Source organism: Camellia sinensis, chromosome 1 (assembly GCF_055761805.1).
Source record: "Camellia sinensis isolate YWXY chromosome 1, ASM5576180v1, whole genome shotgun sequence".
In the NCBI taxonomy this organism is placed as follows: domain Eukaryota; kingdom Viridiplantae; phylum Streptophyta; class Magnoliopsida; order Ericales; family Theaceae; genus Camellia; species Camellia sinensis.
In genome coordinates this window covers 5,725,059-5,742,125 of record NC_138961.1, presented here as the reverse complement: position 1 = coordinate 5,742,125, position 17,067 = coordinate 5,725,059, and the positions used below count along the sequence as shown (strand labels likewise).

At 33.1% G+C, this 17,067-nt stretch overlaps 2 protein-coding genes across 20 annotated transcripts; one reads left to right on the top strand and one right to left on the bottom strand.

Moving 5' to 3' along the window:
- Nucleotides 1-4,430: 4,430 nt before the first annotated feature.
- Nucleotides 4,431-6,686, bottom strand: LOC114295995 (uncharacterized). Its single transcript, XM_082871485.1, has 2 exons — nt 6,549-6,686; nt 4,431-6,372 (listed from the first exon to the last, which is right to left on the bottom strand). The coding sequence occupies exon 2, from the start codon at nt 6,248-6,250 to the stop codon at nt 4,496-4,498; it is 1,755 nt and encodes a 584-aa protein (XP_082727611.1). The 5' UTR covers nt 6,251-6,372; nt 6,549-6,686; the 3' UTR covers nt 4,431-4,495.
- Nucleotides 6,687-6,834: 148 nt separating this feature from the next.
- LOC114264283 (RNA pseudouridine synthase 6, chloroplastic-like) lies at nt 6,835-15,940 on the top strand. Of its 19 annotated transcripts, none has more exons than XM_082871539.1 (11): nt 6,835-7,412; nt 8,896-9,065; nt 9,424-9,602; nt 10,803-11,301; nt 11,661-11,728; nt 12,308-12,493; nt 13,007-13,126; nt 13,763-13,843; nt 14,444-14,501; nt 15,440-15,517; nt 15,713-15,940. In XM_082871539.1, the coding sequence occupies exons 6-10, from the start codon at nt 12,317-12,319 to the stop codon at nt 15,445-15,447; spliced, it is 444 nt and encodes a 147-aa protein (XP_082727665.1). In that variant the 5' UTR covers nt 6,835-7,412; nt 8,896-9,065; nt 9,424-9,602; nt 10,803-11,301; nt 11,661-11,728; nt 12,308-12,316; the 3' UTR covers nt 15,448-15,517; nt 15,713-15,940. The 19 variants fall into 19 exon arrangements, 17 of the variants coding, with proteins under 17 accessions (XP_082727665.1, XP_082727669.1, XP_082727683.1 ...); XR_014331101.1 differs by lacking the exons at nt 15,440-15,517; nt 15,713-15,940 and adding exons at nt 7,725-7,791; nt 8,438-8,541; nt 13,463-13,654 and having other exon boundaries at nt 6,838-7,412; nt 10,803-10,934; nt 12,308-13,126; nt 14,444-14,497; XM_082871533.1 differs by having other exon boundaries at nt 6,838-7,412; nt 10,803-10,934.
- The last annotated feature ends 1,127 nt before the right edge of the window (nt 15,941-17,067 follow it).

Sequence of the window (17,067 nt, the reverse complement as noted above, 5' to 3'; positions counted from 1 at the left end):
ATATGAGATTAATTAGGGATTATTGTTTGGGGTCAAATTAACACAAATATAAAATTATAATACTAATTGGGCCAGATTAAAATTAAAGATAGTAATAAATAAATATATAAGTAAGAGTAAATAAATAAATAATAATAATAATAAACATGCTGACCTGATAAGGCCAACATCAATTACTTTGTAATTAATTAAGAAGATTTGTGATCTTTCCAGGGGAGAAGGTTGTACGCCACTTGTACCCTTTAACTTGTAGGGGGAGTAAGTCATCAATGTTTAGGTATCATGGGTTGTGTATATAAGAGGGTGTGGGGGGTGGGGGGAGGGGGCTGTAAAATGAGGAGAGGTATGAGGGGAAAAATGAAGGAAATTTTTGAGGAATATTATATAGAAGGGATCTCGTGAAGGTAGGAAAAATAGGAAGGAAATAGTAAGACTCAATTTTAAGGTGAATTATATTATACCTGGAGTTACCATAATATATTTTACTTACGTTTTGACTTACCATAATTTATTTCACACAAGTTGTGTTTATAAATTATTATAAATTATATTAATATTTCAATTACGTGGGTTATTTTTTAAACTCTATTTATCTAAAATGAAACCTATGTGTATGTTTGTTTAAATTTTAGTATATATTTGACTATGACGTTATAAATAATTATGTTTTATAAGTATCATCACGGGAGTCCCACGCCTTGGGAGACTTAAATAACCATTGGCCTCTGTTTGGCCACTTCGTGGTCCTCTGTTTGTCATGGATCCATTGACCACTGTTCTGATTGTCACTTTTGTGACCTCTGTTCTGTTATGTTCTGTTCTGTACCGTGGTTATGGTTATTTATTTACATAATTTCTGTATTTCAGTTTTTGCCACTTAAATGATTTATTTACCAAATTGAGTTATGTAAATGTTTTGGCTTAACTAACTATCCATGGTTATTTTGTATTCCTTATACTCTTGGCATAATATTTATCACTCTGTTGTGTGCGTATATCTGTTACCCTTTCAGGTGACGAGATGTAAGGGAAACCCATAACCTCGCGAAATGGAATCCGCACGTGGATTGATGTTGAATCACTTTTTTTGTCTTTCTTATTTTTTTTTATTATATATTTTTGCTCCATTTTGTTCTATTCGGAGCCGGTCACTGAATAATAAAAGCCTTATAAATGTATTTTCTCTTACTAAAATAGTAAAATGGAGTAATTTTCTGTTTAATTATTTTTATTTCTGCTTGCGCAGTTTAATTTGCTACAAATAGAAAAAGTTAGTAAGTTACGATTCCAACCCTAAGCCCCTGGGGTTGGGTCGTGACATAAAATCACACAAACATGTTCAAGAATAAGTTCGAAACACAGAAATAACTTTTTTTAAATTCATGTAGTTTTTTGTTACGAAATTGAAACCCTAATTAATGGAAGGTTAATATAAAATGCAATTAATTGTATTTCCAGAGAAAATCTAGTTGGATTGTAGAAAAACTTACCAGAGTTTGGATGAAACTTTAATTACGAACTGATATGCCCTAAGATGAAGATGCGATATGACAAAGATGAATTGAGATGACGATGAACAGTAAAAACGGGGTCAGAGAAATTTGTGAGGAAGGAATGGGAATGATTTTGGCAGAAGATAATGAAACTCTAATGTCGATGGTGAAGATGATATTGAAACCCTAATTCTGCTGTTCTCTTGCTCGTGAAGATGGTTGGATGCTTGGAATAGAACTCAGTCGTCGAAATCCAATTTCGTTTTTGTGTTGATTTGTGAAGGGTATTTTGGTCCGCGAAATAATTAAAAATGCGCGCCATATAGTTCAGGGACCTAATGTATCACCCTTTTTTTTGGTGTCCTTTATCGTCTAAATTACTATTATGAAGGACCTTAAAAAAAAATTCCCTTAATTCTTTCGGGTGAGTACATTATTCCACCATCCTTTGAGAATACTAGTAAAATCAATGGTAATAAAACAAGCAATTTGACTATCCGTATTGCCATTTTGGCGGCAAACAAAACTGTACACGAGTATGTCATGAACAGTTTCAAAAATTTGATATTCAGATTTGTCATCAATATTCCAAGAATAAATGCTTCTACCATGATAAGATTTTTGTTCATGAAGAAAATCTTCTTCATATCAAATATTCTGCAGAGTAGGTCGAGGATAATAATAACAATTTGGAGCAAGTTTATTAATAAAATAGGTTCGGTTAATAGAGTCTAGAGAAAGGAAATTTTGTTGAAGTTGCAAAATATGATGTAATTCGATGTCTTCTATAGAGTCTAAAACATTAACAGAAGAAGATCCTCTAATATTTAAATCTTTCATTTTAGTAAGCAAGAAATTAGCAAATTCTTCAATTTTTAGAAGTAGATGATAATTTAAAATTAGAGATTGCAACAGGTGGTTTAAGGTTAACATGATGAATAGAGGAGGATTGTACTGTTCGTGGAAGGTCACTTTTAGTGAGTATAATGTCCACAGATTCTTCAATACGAGTTAAATGAGATCCAATAGTTTGAAAATGGAGGTTAGAATAATTATTTTGTCTAATTACAGCATTAAGATCACTGACCTTACAATATTGTCCTCATCTAGATTTATGGGTTGTTGGACGAACATAAGCAAAAAGAGATAAAGGTTCGGAATTACTAGTGTTATTAGATTCTAACTTTATAGATTCAGTGGGTGGATGTAGAGAATTAAAAGTTTTACCTTCAATAGTAGTCAAGTAAGATATCCATAATAGTGACAAATTCATAAAACCATTATATAAAAGGAATAATTTTCTGGTATCTTGACAGATGATAATAAAATTAATTTTTGTAAAATTGCTATTGATGATTATCATATTTTGTAAAATGCCATTCCCAAAATTGTTTTTGAGATGCTGAAACTCCTGATTAATATGTTTATGAATTTCACTTCCTATTATAAAATCTACAGAAACTATATTTGAAAATTCATTTCATTGGCTGTAGGGCTTTCCCATCACTCATTGTCTAGAGCAGGCCTTTCTGTAGGAGTAGAAGTATAAACTCCATGTGGTATATAGTTTTCTAAAAATCTAAGACCTCTGACAAAAAATTCATGTTGACTAGAGGATACAGAATTTCTAGGAGTTTGGGGAATACCAATCTCATAAGGTAGACTTCTAGGTATACTGGTACTAGACATACTCTTACCAAGAATTTGGAAGGTTAGTCTACGGAAAGTAAGATAAACATCTCCATATTTGTTTTGAACAACGTCCTGTATTTCATGATGCACTACAGGAGTATGAGGCATAGCTTGTTGAAATCTTCAATGTTGAGGAAATTCAATTTGATTCCATTGTATTTTTCTTGATATCGAAACATTAGAAGCATACATATTAATTTCAAATAAAACTGTTTCCCATAAACACAACTATTTTTTCTAACATAAGAAGAATGAGTAATAAGAACTTTAAAATAAATTATATATATAAGAGATATAGGTCTAGTTATTAACAAAATCTAATAATAAAATAAATTTAATTCTTTTAACAATGTTTAAATTTAAGCCATAAAAATAAAAAATATTTATATTTTTTTTAAACTTTATTACGTAACTAAATAATATAAAAATTAATTTGTGTCCGTTTATTTTTTGGGTTGAATTTGATTAATCTCATTGCATTTCTACAATGAAATTAAAATTTAAAAAATCACAATTAATGGGTTTAATATTGTAAATTAATGGGTTCAATTTTATTTACAAATATAAATAACTAGCGCTTGGCACACGCGATATGTGTGCAATTCAAATAAATAAAAATAAAATAAAATATTTATAATATATTTTGTGCTAGTCAAGTGGTAAAAGTTTTATTCATCTGACATAAATCCAAGGTTCAAATCCTTTCCTTTCATCTATCCCTATTTTTTTTTTTTTTAAAATAAAAAAGTAGACACGTGGCAGTATAAGAAACCAAGGTTTCAGGACACCATAAAGCGTGTTACTTCATATATATAGTATAAATAAATATAGATAAGGCAAATTTTATAAAAACAATTTAGAAAGATATGGCAATTTTGAAACTATTTCTCATCAATGGAAATTCACTTATAAGAGAAATGGAAGTTCATCTCAAACCAAAACTTCAAAGCATAAAATTTCCTTAAACTTTTTTGCATATGATTTTGTCATTTCCATTCTCTTGTTTAATTGTGTTCTCATTTTATTAATTTTCATTTTACTTTTGTGTGTATTCGGAAACAAAACGCAAAAACCAATGAAAAGTTTTTAAAAACACCCATTGCCGTCCCAAAACAGTTTTTCAAAATTGAAAAACAACTTTTTAATATTTCTTAAATAGTGAGTTACTTTCAGAATTTTTTTCAAAAACAGTTCACCACACAAAATTTATCTTCCAAAAAAAAAAGAAAAAAAAAGAACACAATCAAACAAAGTCGGATCAGATTTCCCTCATAAGAAACAGGAATCAAAATCAATTGAATGACAAACTACTAGTTTCCTGTACTAACAATATCTTTATAAACATCAAGCATCGGAAACGTTTTGTTCAGACGTTTGAACGAATCTTTAGAAATAGCATTCATTGCAAAGAGCGAATTCGCCATCTCCATGGCCTCAGACCGCCACCCTGCAAAACCAATTCCTTCAATCAACAAAACATAAGTGGTTTCATTTGGCCTGCAGCCCTTCTCCACCATCTCCGCTAACTTGCCAATTGCATCATTAATTCTATGAGCTTTGCACAACCCAAGAATCACAATATTGTACGTTATAACCGTTAGCTGAAATCCACTCCCCTCCATGTCTTCCAACAACTCGAGTGCCTCATCCACCATTCCATCTCTGCACAAGCAAGACACCAGCGAATTGTATGTAAATTCATCGGGATCAATCCCTTTCTCTATCATCTCTGAAACCATTCTCAACGCCTGAGTCCTATCCCCATTGTTCCACAAAGCACTAAACATAGTGTTGTAAGAACTCACATCTGGAGGACAAGAACCAATTTCTCTAAGTTTCTCAAAGATTTCCATGGCCAGATCAGCATTCCCATTCTTGCACAAAGCAGACAAAATTGTATTGTAGTTCACAATATCTGGCAAGCAACCATTTGAGATCATACAATCGATGAACTCAATCGCCAAATCCAATTTCCCCTCTTTGCATAGTGCTGAAATCAATGGATCATAACTGTAAGTATCTGGACTCAATCCTTTCTCCATCATAAGCTTCAAGACATCAGCCGCTTCATCAATCTTGCCTTCGCGACAAAAGGAGCTTATCAAGATGCTATAAGTAACCACATTTGGCTCACAACCTATGGAATACATTTCAGTTACTAGCTTTTCCCCATCATTCCATTTCCTCGCTGTCAATATCGCCCTCAACAACATATTATATGAGATCACATCCGGTTTAAAGCCCTTACCCGGTAAGCTCCTAACGAAGGCAAAAGCTCGATCCAACATTCCTTCCCTACACAATCCCCTAACAATTGCATTATAAGTATACATATCCGGTTGAAGCCCTTTCGATAACATTTCATCGAATAGCTTCATTGCCTCATTTATACCGCCTTCAAGAACAGTTGCCTCTATCAAGATTGTGTAGGTGATCACAGTAGGCTCACAATTATCATCCAACAATTGATCCAAAGCCTTCAAGGCTAATCTCAGCTTCCCTCTACTACAAAGACTTCCAATCATTATATTATATGTGATAATATCGGGTGAAAATCCTCGATCTCTCATCCGATTCAGCACTTGATTAGCTGATTCAATCTGATTTAGCTTACAGAAGCCATTGATCAAAGCATTGTAGGCGAAAACATCAGGATCACCATGTGATTCTAAAATTTCCATAACTCTAATTGCTTTTTTAAAATTTTTGGAATTGAAGAAGCCTTGCATTAGCCTTGTACAAAGAATCACGTCAGGTTTATAACCCTTGTTCTTCACCAAACACTCAAGAAAGTAGAGTGATTCATTGAATTTCCCTGACTTGCAGGACCTATTGAGCAGTTTGATCAAATGGGTCTCTCTGCAACCATGAGATGGCAAAAGGGTAGGTCTTGTTTCAGCACAAACCTTCACTACTTTTGGTGGGTTTCTGGTGATACTGTCATGAGGACTAGGGTTTGTGCAGCTCAATAAAGAATTGTGATGAGGATATGGAGTGGGTTTGATCAGCAGCTGAGTACTAAAGGCAAGGCAGTGAGGAAAGAACTCAGCAGAATAGATTGTCATTGGTTAACCGTCAGGGTTAACTCGAATGGTAAGTAGCTCAACTTCATATATCAAAGGTCAGGTTTAAGTCTTGATATCCTACTTCGCTCAATATGTGAGGGCAGTGAATGATTGCACATATCCTGAATTTACACTATTCCAGTGAGTCAAAAGATCCTACCTAAAATCAATTTTCGTTTATCAAAAAAAAAAAATTTGTCATTGGTTGCTAGTTTTGTGGAGCTCATTGCTCATGGCTGCCCATCAATTTTCAAAAATGAGAGAGAGAGAGAGAGAGAGAGAGAGAGAGAGAGAGTACCAGTAGTGAGTAGAGGAATATGGAGGCCATGGAAGTTGGCCGTTTGAAGTAGTGGAGCATTTGATACATTTAATAGATTTCCATTGGATATCATTAGATCACATATAGATAAGGTGGTAGTCTGGTTGGCTACTGGGTCGGATCAAACTAACTTAGATCCATAATGCTCGACAGGGTCAGGCCTACAAACCATACACAAATGGCATGATAAGCTATGACTAGGGGTGGGCCGGGCTGAGCTTGTATACTACATCAAGCTTGTCTACTGTGACCATTAAATATTTAAATATAATATATATCTATATAATAAGGCAAGAGGGATTTCAAAAATGTATCAAAATGTATGTGGGATACATTTTGATCCAATGGTTTAAATTACTTCATCTAAATCTCAATGGTTAGGATGTCTTTGAGCATCAACGGTCCAAAATGTAATGGTCCAAAACTCTCCTCTCTGTCACAGGTACCATCTTCTCTCTCTCTCATTTCAATTTTTGAACTCTCTCTCTCTCTCACTCTCTCTCTCTCTCTCTACCGTGTGACGACCAAAGACCAACCACCTCTCCTCATTGTGTCATCCTCTCTCTCTACCATAATGGGTGTTCCGGCTGAGTCACGGCGGAGAAGTCAAGGCCGACGGGAATTGCGATTGACGGCGGAGATCATGGACGCCGGAGATCTACGGCGGAGGACGGTGAAGAGATTTATGGAAGATCTTGGATCTGTTGTGAGCGGTGAGGAGAGAAATGCGATTGATGATGCGATAAGGCATGTGGTTCAAGAGGTCAAGTTATTGGCTAAGAAGGAAGATCGGGAGGGTTTGGATTCATCTATCAACGAGCTTCTTCTTCTTGGAATGCAAAGGTTAATTTCTTGCTTCTCGCATTTGATTCTCGCATTTGATTGTTTGAATGTGTGTTGGAATGCAAAGGTTAATTTCTTCTTGGATTCATCTGTTTCTCGCATTTGATTGTTTGTTATTTATTTTACTTTTGTTTGTTAGAAGAAAATTAGGAAAATTAGAAGAATGCCAAAAATTAGCTGTTTCATTCTTCGTTGTTTGGATCAAGAATGCCAAAAAAATTCTGTTTGAATGAGTAGAGTGCAATACCACTATGCTGTATATCTTTGTTAATCTTGAAACCGAATTTCATTTTTTTCCCTTCGTTTTCTCAGCAACCAAACAGGGTCGGGAGCTTGCATATAGTCAGTGACAGGGCAGAATAATCAACCTACCTGACATGTGGGTTGATCTTCCAACTTAAATGGATTGATCGAGCATTTTTCTGATTTTTGATTTCTTAAATGGATTTAAATTTAAATTTTTTGAAAGTTTTGGGTCTGAAATGGGTTTCATTTTTCTGGTGAATATTGAAATGGAGACATTGTTCTCTGCTGCATTGGACAACGAATCGAGCAGTGATATAGACCCGAAACCTGAAAAGGGTTTCACTTGATAGTCCAGTGTATAAATGGGTTTCACTTCATTTTGTATAGTCCAGTGTATATATACATGTATGTATAGTCCAGTGTATAAATGGGTTTCACTTGATTTTGTGGGTTTGAAGAACATGTGGATTTTCCTTATAAAACAGTGAATGAAAGGAAACCTGATTTCACCTGATAAAACAGTGATTGAAACAGTGATTGAAAAACAGTGAAGAAATACCAAGTGAAACCCATTTATTCTATATACAAAAAGGAACCCATTTATTTCATTTGTAGCTCTGTTTTTGTATAAATTTAAGTTTCTTAATAGGAAAATCAAGTGAATGAAAGGAAAACAGTGAAGAACATTAAATTTAATGAAACCCATTTATTCCATTTGTAGCTCTGTTTTTGTATATATTCTAATGATCAATCACTATTTTTTAATCATTGAATCATAGTTTGAAGAACACAAAAACAGAACTGAAGCAACAAAAACAGAGCTACAAATTAATGTTGCAATGATGGAGATTGGCCCACTGATTCACCTAAAATGCCGTTCTAGGTATGGTATTAAGAATCATAGGTATTTTAAATGCCGTTCTAGCGTATGCCCGCAAAAGGGAACAATGGTGGATTTCATGTAGGAGCTTCATTTTGACTTATCTTCTAATTTCTGTTGTAAAGTACTTTCATTTTTTGCTTCCTCCTTATCTCTTGCATGAATTAGACAGAGGAAGTGGATGATTTTGAACTTCTTTTTCTCATCTATCAATGAGAAGTGATGGGACTTTGCAGAGGATACAATGCTGATGAGTAATTGCTGAAAAGCATCTTTCTAAGACTTTATTTTGCGAAAAACATCTTTATCTACCTCCTTTTCTTACCGGATCAATCACAAAATTGTTATGGCATGCAGATTTCTCTAAGGGATGGCATTTGTGCCAACTTGAGGTCTTGGATTGCAAGAAGGTTGCATGGCCGAACTCTGTAACTGAAGAGAAGTATTGTGTTGAGGACTGTGGGTGGCCTTTAAAAGAGTTTGCATATGAATGCAAAATAAACCTTTTGACAGGTCGAACGCATCAGGTACTTTATTTGTGTCTTTTTTGGTTTGTTTGATGTTGTTTCCCTCATCTATAGCAATCACAAGCTATGATATTTAGAATTACAGCGTGTGTTTGTGACCATTATTTTTATCACATCTGGTTTGTGGCAGTGAAGAATTATAAGTGGTTACAATTTGCTCGACTTTTTTTATCAGTTTTATTAATGAATCAAATTAAGAAAATGAAGAACTTCACTTCAAATCTAGAAAAAGAAAAAAGTTAGTAGCTTGCAGTTCTAAATGCATCATGCAGAAGATGGCTTTACTGCCAGACAAACAGCAAATTTCAAGATTTTAATTTTTTTGCTTTGCAAAGCCTCATTTTGAAATGCGATGTAGATTCGAGCACAATTGGCTGCCTGTGGTGCACCGATAGTGGGTGACTCAATGTACGTGCTTGCTGCAATTGCAGAGATGATCAGTCCTGGGCTTAATCCATTTGGAAAGTACAAGAAACAATGCACAAGTGAGTATGATAAAGCAATGGCTATGCAGGAGTGGATTTCATACGAATTCAGGTGAGCAAACCTGGGCTTTTTCTTTAGTATTTATATTTCTATCTTTGGGTAATCTTTGGATAATCTTTACTCTAATCTTTAATTTTTGGATAATCTTTACTCTAATCTTTAGTCTTTACTGATAATGATCTCTACTCTAATCTTTTGATTGAAACATTAATTAATCTTTAGTCTTTGGATAATCTTTGGATAATCTTTACTCTAATCTTTTGATTGAAACATTAATTAATCTTTAGTCTTTACTAAACTCTAATCTAATTTTATAATCTCTAATCTCTAATCTTTAGTCTTTACTAAACTCTAATCTAATTTTATAATTAATTAATTAATTTCAACATTAATTTTTGTGATTGAAACATTTAAACATTGATTCGGACATTTTTTTTTGTGTGTCTTTATTTATAAATTAACTACATTGGTTATCATTTTTAAAAAGTTTAAATTCACAAAATATGTTTGAGACACCGATATAAGACAAAATATGAGCCTACATGCGTGAATTTCACATACGTATATTTAGTGAATTTTTTTTGTATTCGTTTTTTTCAAAATTATGATGATAACATACAATGTACCAAAAATTGATACTAAAGGCTATTTTAATTTCTCTTAAAATAATCGAATATAATCAAAATCCCAAAAGAAGATTTAACATACAATGTAACAACAACAAAGACACACTAAAGTTCAAATTCGGATAAATCCCAAAAGAAGATTTAACATACAATGTAAACATTGATTCGGACACATTGAAGTACTCCCAAAAGAAGATTTAACATACAATGTAACAACAATCGAATATAATCAAAATCCCATAATAAATTGTTAAATTGTTGTTTTTACATTGTATGTTAAAAGAAGATTTTTGATTATTGCACCGTTGAATGATTATATCATGGATATTTTATTTAATAGCATCGGTACCCAATTTGTATACATATCATCGATACCCAATTTCTTGCTCACTGTAGAACTGATGAGTGTTTTTTTGAGGTATATAAATATGTACTCTAGATATCTGTTAGTTGCAATATTGATCTTTTGCCAATACTTAACATGTTAAAAGAAGATTGTTTTTACATTGTTGTTTTGACTTAATTAAAGTAGGTGGAAGGAAAATCTCTGTGCAGATCTGAGGTGTGTAATGTGTTTGTGGGTACATTATGAAAATTGGATGTTAGTTTATTACTTTTTTTTCAGGATGTTGCAGCAAAGATTCTTTCATTTTCTCAAAAGGGTCCTCCAGGAATTTGCGTCCTCTCTGCCAATGGCACTGTTTCTAATGTTACTATTCGCCAGCCCGGTTCATCCGGCGGTGTCTTGACATATGAGGTATGTCTTCTAACATTGTTGTGAGGTGTCTTATAATTTTGCTATATATTTAGATGTAATGTAAGAGGCCTTTAAGGAGGGCTTTCGAGAAGTTCAGAGTTTAGAGGTATTTATTATAATTTTGGGTTAGGGTTTTAGAGTTGAGTGTGTGACAAAAATTGTTGAGCAGTCAGGTTGAGGTTCAAAACTCTGTATTATTTATTCTTTTATTTTTTGGCTTGCTAATCAAACAGCTTCTGTGAACTGGTTGTTGGCCTAGGTGTCTCAACCCTCTACGGTGCCTCGGTCCTCCACCGTCGAGAGTATGATGAGTTAGCCACCATGTCTTCCCAAAGCAAACGTAGAGAATCCCCAATTTGATGAAACTGTAAATCTTCAATTTTAGCTTAACAAATTACTAATTTTATTTTTTATTTTTTTGGTTCCCACTGTCTTTTGGGATTTTGATTCTCAGACAATTAAAAGAAAAAATAATAATAATAAATTGTGGTTGTGGTTTATGTGGAATGATTCTATGAACAGGTGATGCTGTGAAAATTTGTTGAAAATATTTTTCTTTAAATTTTTGTGCCTGACATTGTAAATGCCTTTTTCTTAGACAGAATTGATATGAGTGACAATTAAAGAAAATGTTGGTACTGAGGATTAATTATCCACTTTAATAGAAATGGGGTTGATTTACTTTAGGTTTTTACCTCACATTTGATACCTTGATGATCTGTGAAGGTGAGTTGTTCGCAAACACAGCAGGAGTGGACTTTACACCCCATGTCGTAACTGTATACACAGGAGAGGTAATACATTGCAATTATTGGTTTGTTTTGACTTAATTAAAGTGGGTGGAAGGAAGATCTCTGTGCAGATCTGAGGTGTGTAATGTGTTTGTGGGTACATTACTTTTTTTATTACTTTTATGTTAGTTTATTACTTTTTTTTACACAGGAGAGATAATCTATTAAATAGAGTCACCAAAACATATATACTGTATATATAGATTTTTTTAAAAGAAGGAAATCTGCAATGTTTGCTTACATGGTTGTGTGCATGCTGCTCACATTTATGGTCATTTCAGAAAAGTAGAATAGAAAAGTTGACAAGAAATGATTTATTGACAGGAAGATTGTTTTGAGTGTGATTGATTAAATAGGGCTCTGATTAAAGCACCTGCATATAAGATATCTGATTAGATTGTAATTTAACCTTCCCTTTTTGGTTTGCTTAATTAGTTACATAATAGTATGTCATTGTCAGTTAAATTTGAATCTTGCGCATTGATTGATTTCTATTTTAAAGAATTTTAGCAGTCACATCGCAAAAAAAAAATTTCAAAAGAAGGATTTAATCTGATGTATTTTGTGTTTCCTGTTATGTAGTTTCCTTCCATGGCATCCTTGCATGGTGCTCTACCAAATGTGGCAGCTCCAGCAGGCTTATTGAGCACTTCCAGCCTTGGTACCCCTTCGACATCATGGATGCCGTCTCAGTCATCTTATCCATCAGCAATGCCTGCCCAGGCACCATCTTTTACATATGCAGTTCCTCCAGTTCCTTTTTTTTTAGTAGGGAAAATAAAATTGTATTTTCAACATATTGTTAGAACACCATTGGTTACCAAGATGAGTTCAATTTGTTAGAATTGAATAGGGAAGTATCATAGAAAGATTGATTTCAAGTCACATAGGCCCATATACAATTCTTAGACATGCCTGCCCCCAAAGCTTTTTCATGATGTTTAGATACTAATTTGGAAATCATGATGTTTTCGCAGTGACAATTGCCCCTTTTCATTATTTTTGACCTCGATTACTATCTCTTTGCATCTAATTTCGGGTCTCGCTGACCTCTGTTGTCTTGGATTCTTCTCTTTTTTTGGGTTTTGGGATGAAATCAATTCTAATTGCTATGCATATTTTTGGGATGAAATCGATTCTAATTGCTATGAAATCGATTCTAATTGCTATGCTATGCAAAAAATAATTTCTACTATTTTTATTTACATAGATCCTGAGGTCCAAGGGGTCTTAACTGCTGCCCAGAAGCACTGGCCTCACATCCATATATTTGATTCGCAGGTTATGGCAGATTCGGCTGTCAAGATGGTAAAAGCTGGTTGCCAATATATCACAGTTCTAGGAGTTGATTTTATGTCAGAAAATGTACGGGCAATCCTTTATCAGGCTGGCTTCTTAGAGGTAGTCTTTTCCTCTTCTTTTCGTGTATTCTTATTTCATCACTTTGTCAGTTATAAATCCAATTCTAAAAACAGCTTTCAAGTTAACAGAGTAAAAAGTGCTACTTGGTCAACAAATATTTTAATTGAAGCATAGATTTCATATTTCAAGAACTAATAAATTAACATAATTAAAACATGAAAACCAAAATCCCATAAAATGCATGCATTGAAAACTATTCATGTGAGGTAATTAGTTTTCTATCTCTATGTATATATAATGACTATTTTAATATAATACCTTTGTTCATATAATGATAAGGGTAAAATTGTTTTTTTAAGACTTCACATTTTTCAGGAATGTTCTGTCACTTGGTTTGTTGCACGAGGAGCAATTAACAAATAGCATTCACACAATCAGTTGGTGTGGAATCCACTTCAATGATTATATAATGGATATTTTATTTAATAGCATCGGTACCCAATTTGTATACATATCATCGGTACCCAATTTCTTGCTCACTGTAGAACTGATGAGTGTTTTTTTGAGGTATATAAATATGTACTCTATTCTCTGTTAGTTGCAATATTGATCTTTTGCCAATACTTAACATGTGAAATTCAACGATGCAATACTTAATTGTTGTGGTGCTATCAGATTGGTGGAGAAAGCTTGAGAATTTATAAGTGTGAGATTCAAGAAAATGTTTTGGAAATTGTTGGCATTTCCCCTGAGCAGGTGAGGAGACACTTAATGAATACTGGTTGGGTTGCTCAATTATTAATTACTAGGGCTGTGTTTTATCTCTTACGTTGTAAATTATTTTTATATATTCCCATCTAATGCAATATGTAAGTACCAAATTGGAGAAAGTATATGTAGATCTTTTGAATTACCTGATATTAATATTATCATGGTTTTCATACTTCTATGGGCCAAAATTTTCATTGTACTACTAACAATCTGATATATATTTTCATGCATTGTCCAATTCTTCAAGATATTAGATCACTGTGGTGTGCACACTACATTGAATTGAAACACATGTGATGTTGGCACTTTGGAAAATAGTTCCTGGCAAGTTTTGGGTAGATCACTGTGGTTTGCACACTACTTTCTGATTTTTATTTTCTTTTTAGTTAAAATATTTTTGAAATGATAGATACAGCCACATATATTTACCATTTAAAGGTGAGTTCCAATTGGACACCACTTGGAACTTTTGAATTTCCTTAGATTGATGTGTTAATACTTATTGCTCCCAAGGAAAGGAATAGCCGAATGTTAAATCTAGAAACTATTGACCCATATGTAATATGGGCTCTGTTTTGTCTACAGGCTGAAGCAAAATTTGGCTATCTTTTGGAGGCTTTAGACATGGGTGCTCCTTCACATGGTATGAACTGCTAGCTTTAGACATGGGGCCTTCCAACTTTTTGGGAGCAAAACCATGTAGGAATGAGATGCATCTCTCTTGAACTCTTTTGTATGCTTTTACTCCAACTTCAGTTCCTCTTCTTATTTTCCTGTTGTTTATCCTCTTCTGTTTTAGAGTTCAAAAGAGAAGCGTTTCTTATATGATATTGTTGCAAGTATATTACTATCTCTTTTCACTTCCTTTGGTTTGTGTGTTTTATTTTGTGTTTATAAAAATTTTTTTTTCTTCACTTGCTTAGCAAGGATGCTTTTATTTTTATTTTTTGTGTTGATATGAAGTTTATACTTTAGAGTCATAAAGTCTGTTAATAAAACCAAAATGTTTTGTTATTTTAGGGTTCTGTTTTGGAGTTTAATTGGTGTATTGAGGAAACCGTCGAGTTTCATGATTTTGTTGTTCGAATTTGGTACAGCTGTTCAATTTCATGATTTTGCTGTTTTACTATGAAGTTGAGGGCTTAGTTGAAGTGCTCTGTCTCTATAAAAATAGGGAACTCTCCTTTTGTGTTTAATGCTTTTATGATTTTTGCACAATCTGTATACAACTTCTATACGTATTACATTTCCCTTACTGTAAATTTTCATTTGATAACTATTTGTTTATGGACATTACTATAAATTTCCATTTGATAACTATTTGTTTATGGACATGTTTGAATTATATTCATTGCTTCACTTTTAATTACTATATTTTGCTGCCCAAATCAGTGCATATTTAGTTATTTCAATATATATAGATATTGTTTAATTATGTTCACCGTCTTAATTCATTTCATTAGATGTTGTAATAAAAATAAAATAACAGTTAATAACTATTACAATTACTATATTATTGTAGTTGTTGTTTATATCATTATCACTGTCATAATTCATTTCATTGGTGGGGACACATTGCAGTATTTTGATGGATATGGATACCATGGAGCATCACTTGAGCAAACATATCGATGTTACCCTGCATCTTTTATTGATAAGGTTGGAAAGCTTTCCTCAACATGATAATTGTTTTGTTTTGTTTGATTCACTTAATTAATTTGATTTTATTCATTATACTGTTTCAATCTTTTATTGATAAGGTTGGAAAGCTTTCCTCTCTCTCTCTCTCTCTCTCTCTCTCTCTCTGTGAGCAAGAAAAATAAGATTTGAGTTATGGGTATTGTGCAAATGCAGGGGTAGAGGCACCAAGGAACAGCTTGGAGATGGATCAGGATGAGCATTTCAAGGAAGCTGCTTCATTTCCATCAACAATGAAAGAGGAAGAAACTTTAAATATTCCAGTAACATATTTGTTGTTGTGTGTTAGTTACTATCATTTCTCTTTTTCAAAATTTTTATAATATGTATTTTTATATTTCCCAGGTTTAAAAATTTTAAAAATAAAAAAGTTATTTTCATAAAGTAGGTGATGATGATGGTAATAATGATATGATATGATGTATATAGGGGCCAAAATTTTTATAACATGTTTTACTTTTCATTTATGAACTAAAAATGTGTTTTCCAGCCTAGATCTGCCCAAAGAGGGGGAAAAAAAAGGGGCCAAAAAGAGTGAATTTTACAACGATGTCTCTGAAGAGCTGATAATCAATATCCTTTCTGCAAGTAATAAATCATCAGGGGTCTTAACCTACAGATCATAAAAGACTTCGAATATTAGTTCATAAATGAAAAGTAAAACATGGTCATGTTCAAGACAATGAGAAAAAAATGAATCTGAGTCTAAATTGCATGTATGAATCCATATGCTAACAGTTCTGTGTTCAATTATTAAATAGTCCACCTTTCCCCTCAAGATCATAGAGCAAATTTCACTTCCTTGACGTTGGTGTAAGATCCTTCAGTTATGTATACGGGATGTTTTAGGTGCTCCACAATAGATACATCATCAGTGACTTCAAGGCCTTCCCTGCAGATACACTTGAATATCAATCTTTTTATTACAAATAAATAATTAGAAATTTGATAAACTTTAGAACAAGTATCGTAATTGGATGGTAATTCTCAGCTCATTGCTTGGGTGCACTAGGAAGGTCTTAACAATATCTTTACAGTAAAAGCAATATTTACAATAATATACACTTACGATTCACATATTCTTACTGTTAATGTTTTTCATTACAATATATAATGCCTAGAAAGACCTGGAGGACATTTCATGTCCAAGTTTGACATTGAATTTTTAGGTTCCTGTAGGCTGCCTAGAAAAACATGGAAAACATATTCATCCCAATCACACGTAATAAAAATTCAATATCAAGCTTGGGCATGCACATTCAGTTTCACCAGTCATGATTTATTTTCATTTTATAGTGTTAGGTTTGATTTGTTTGGAATTGTAGAGTATAGTCTGTTAAATATATTTTTATAACTGCATTTTAATCTTAATATTATTTACACCGTGCCTTTAGGCACGGGCATACGCTAGTATATATATATGATTGAACTTATTTACTCATAAGTTTAAAATAATTTTTTTTACGTAATCACTTTTTATTTTGATAATGAGAAAAGTTTAAAACTTTTTA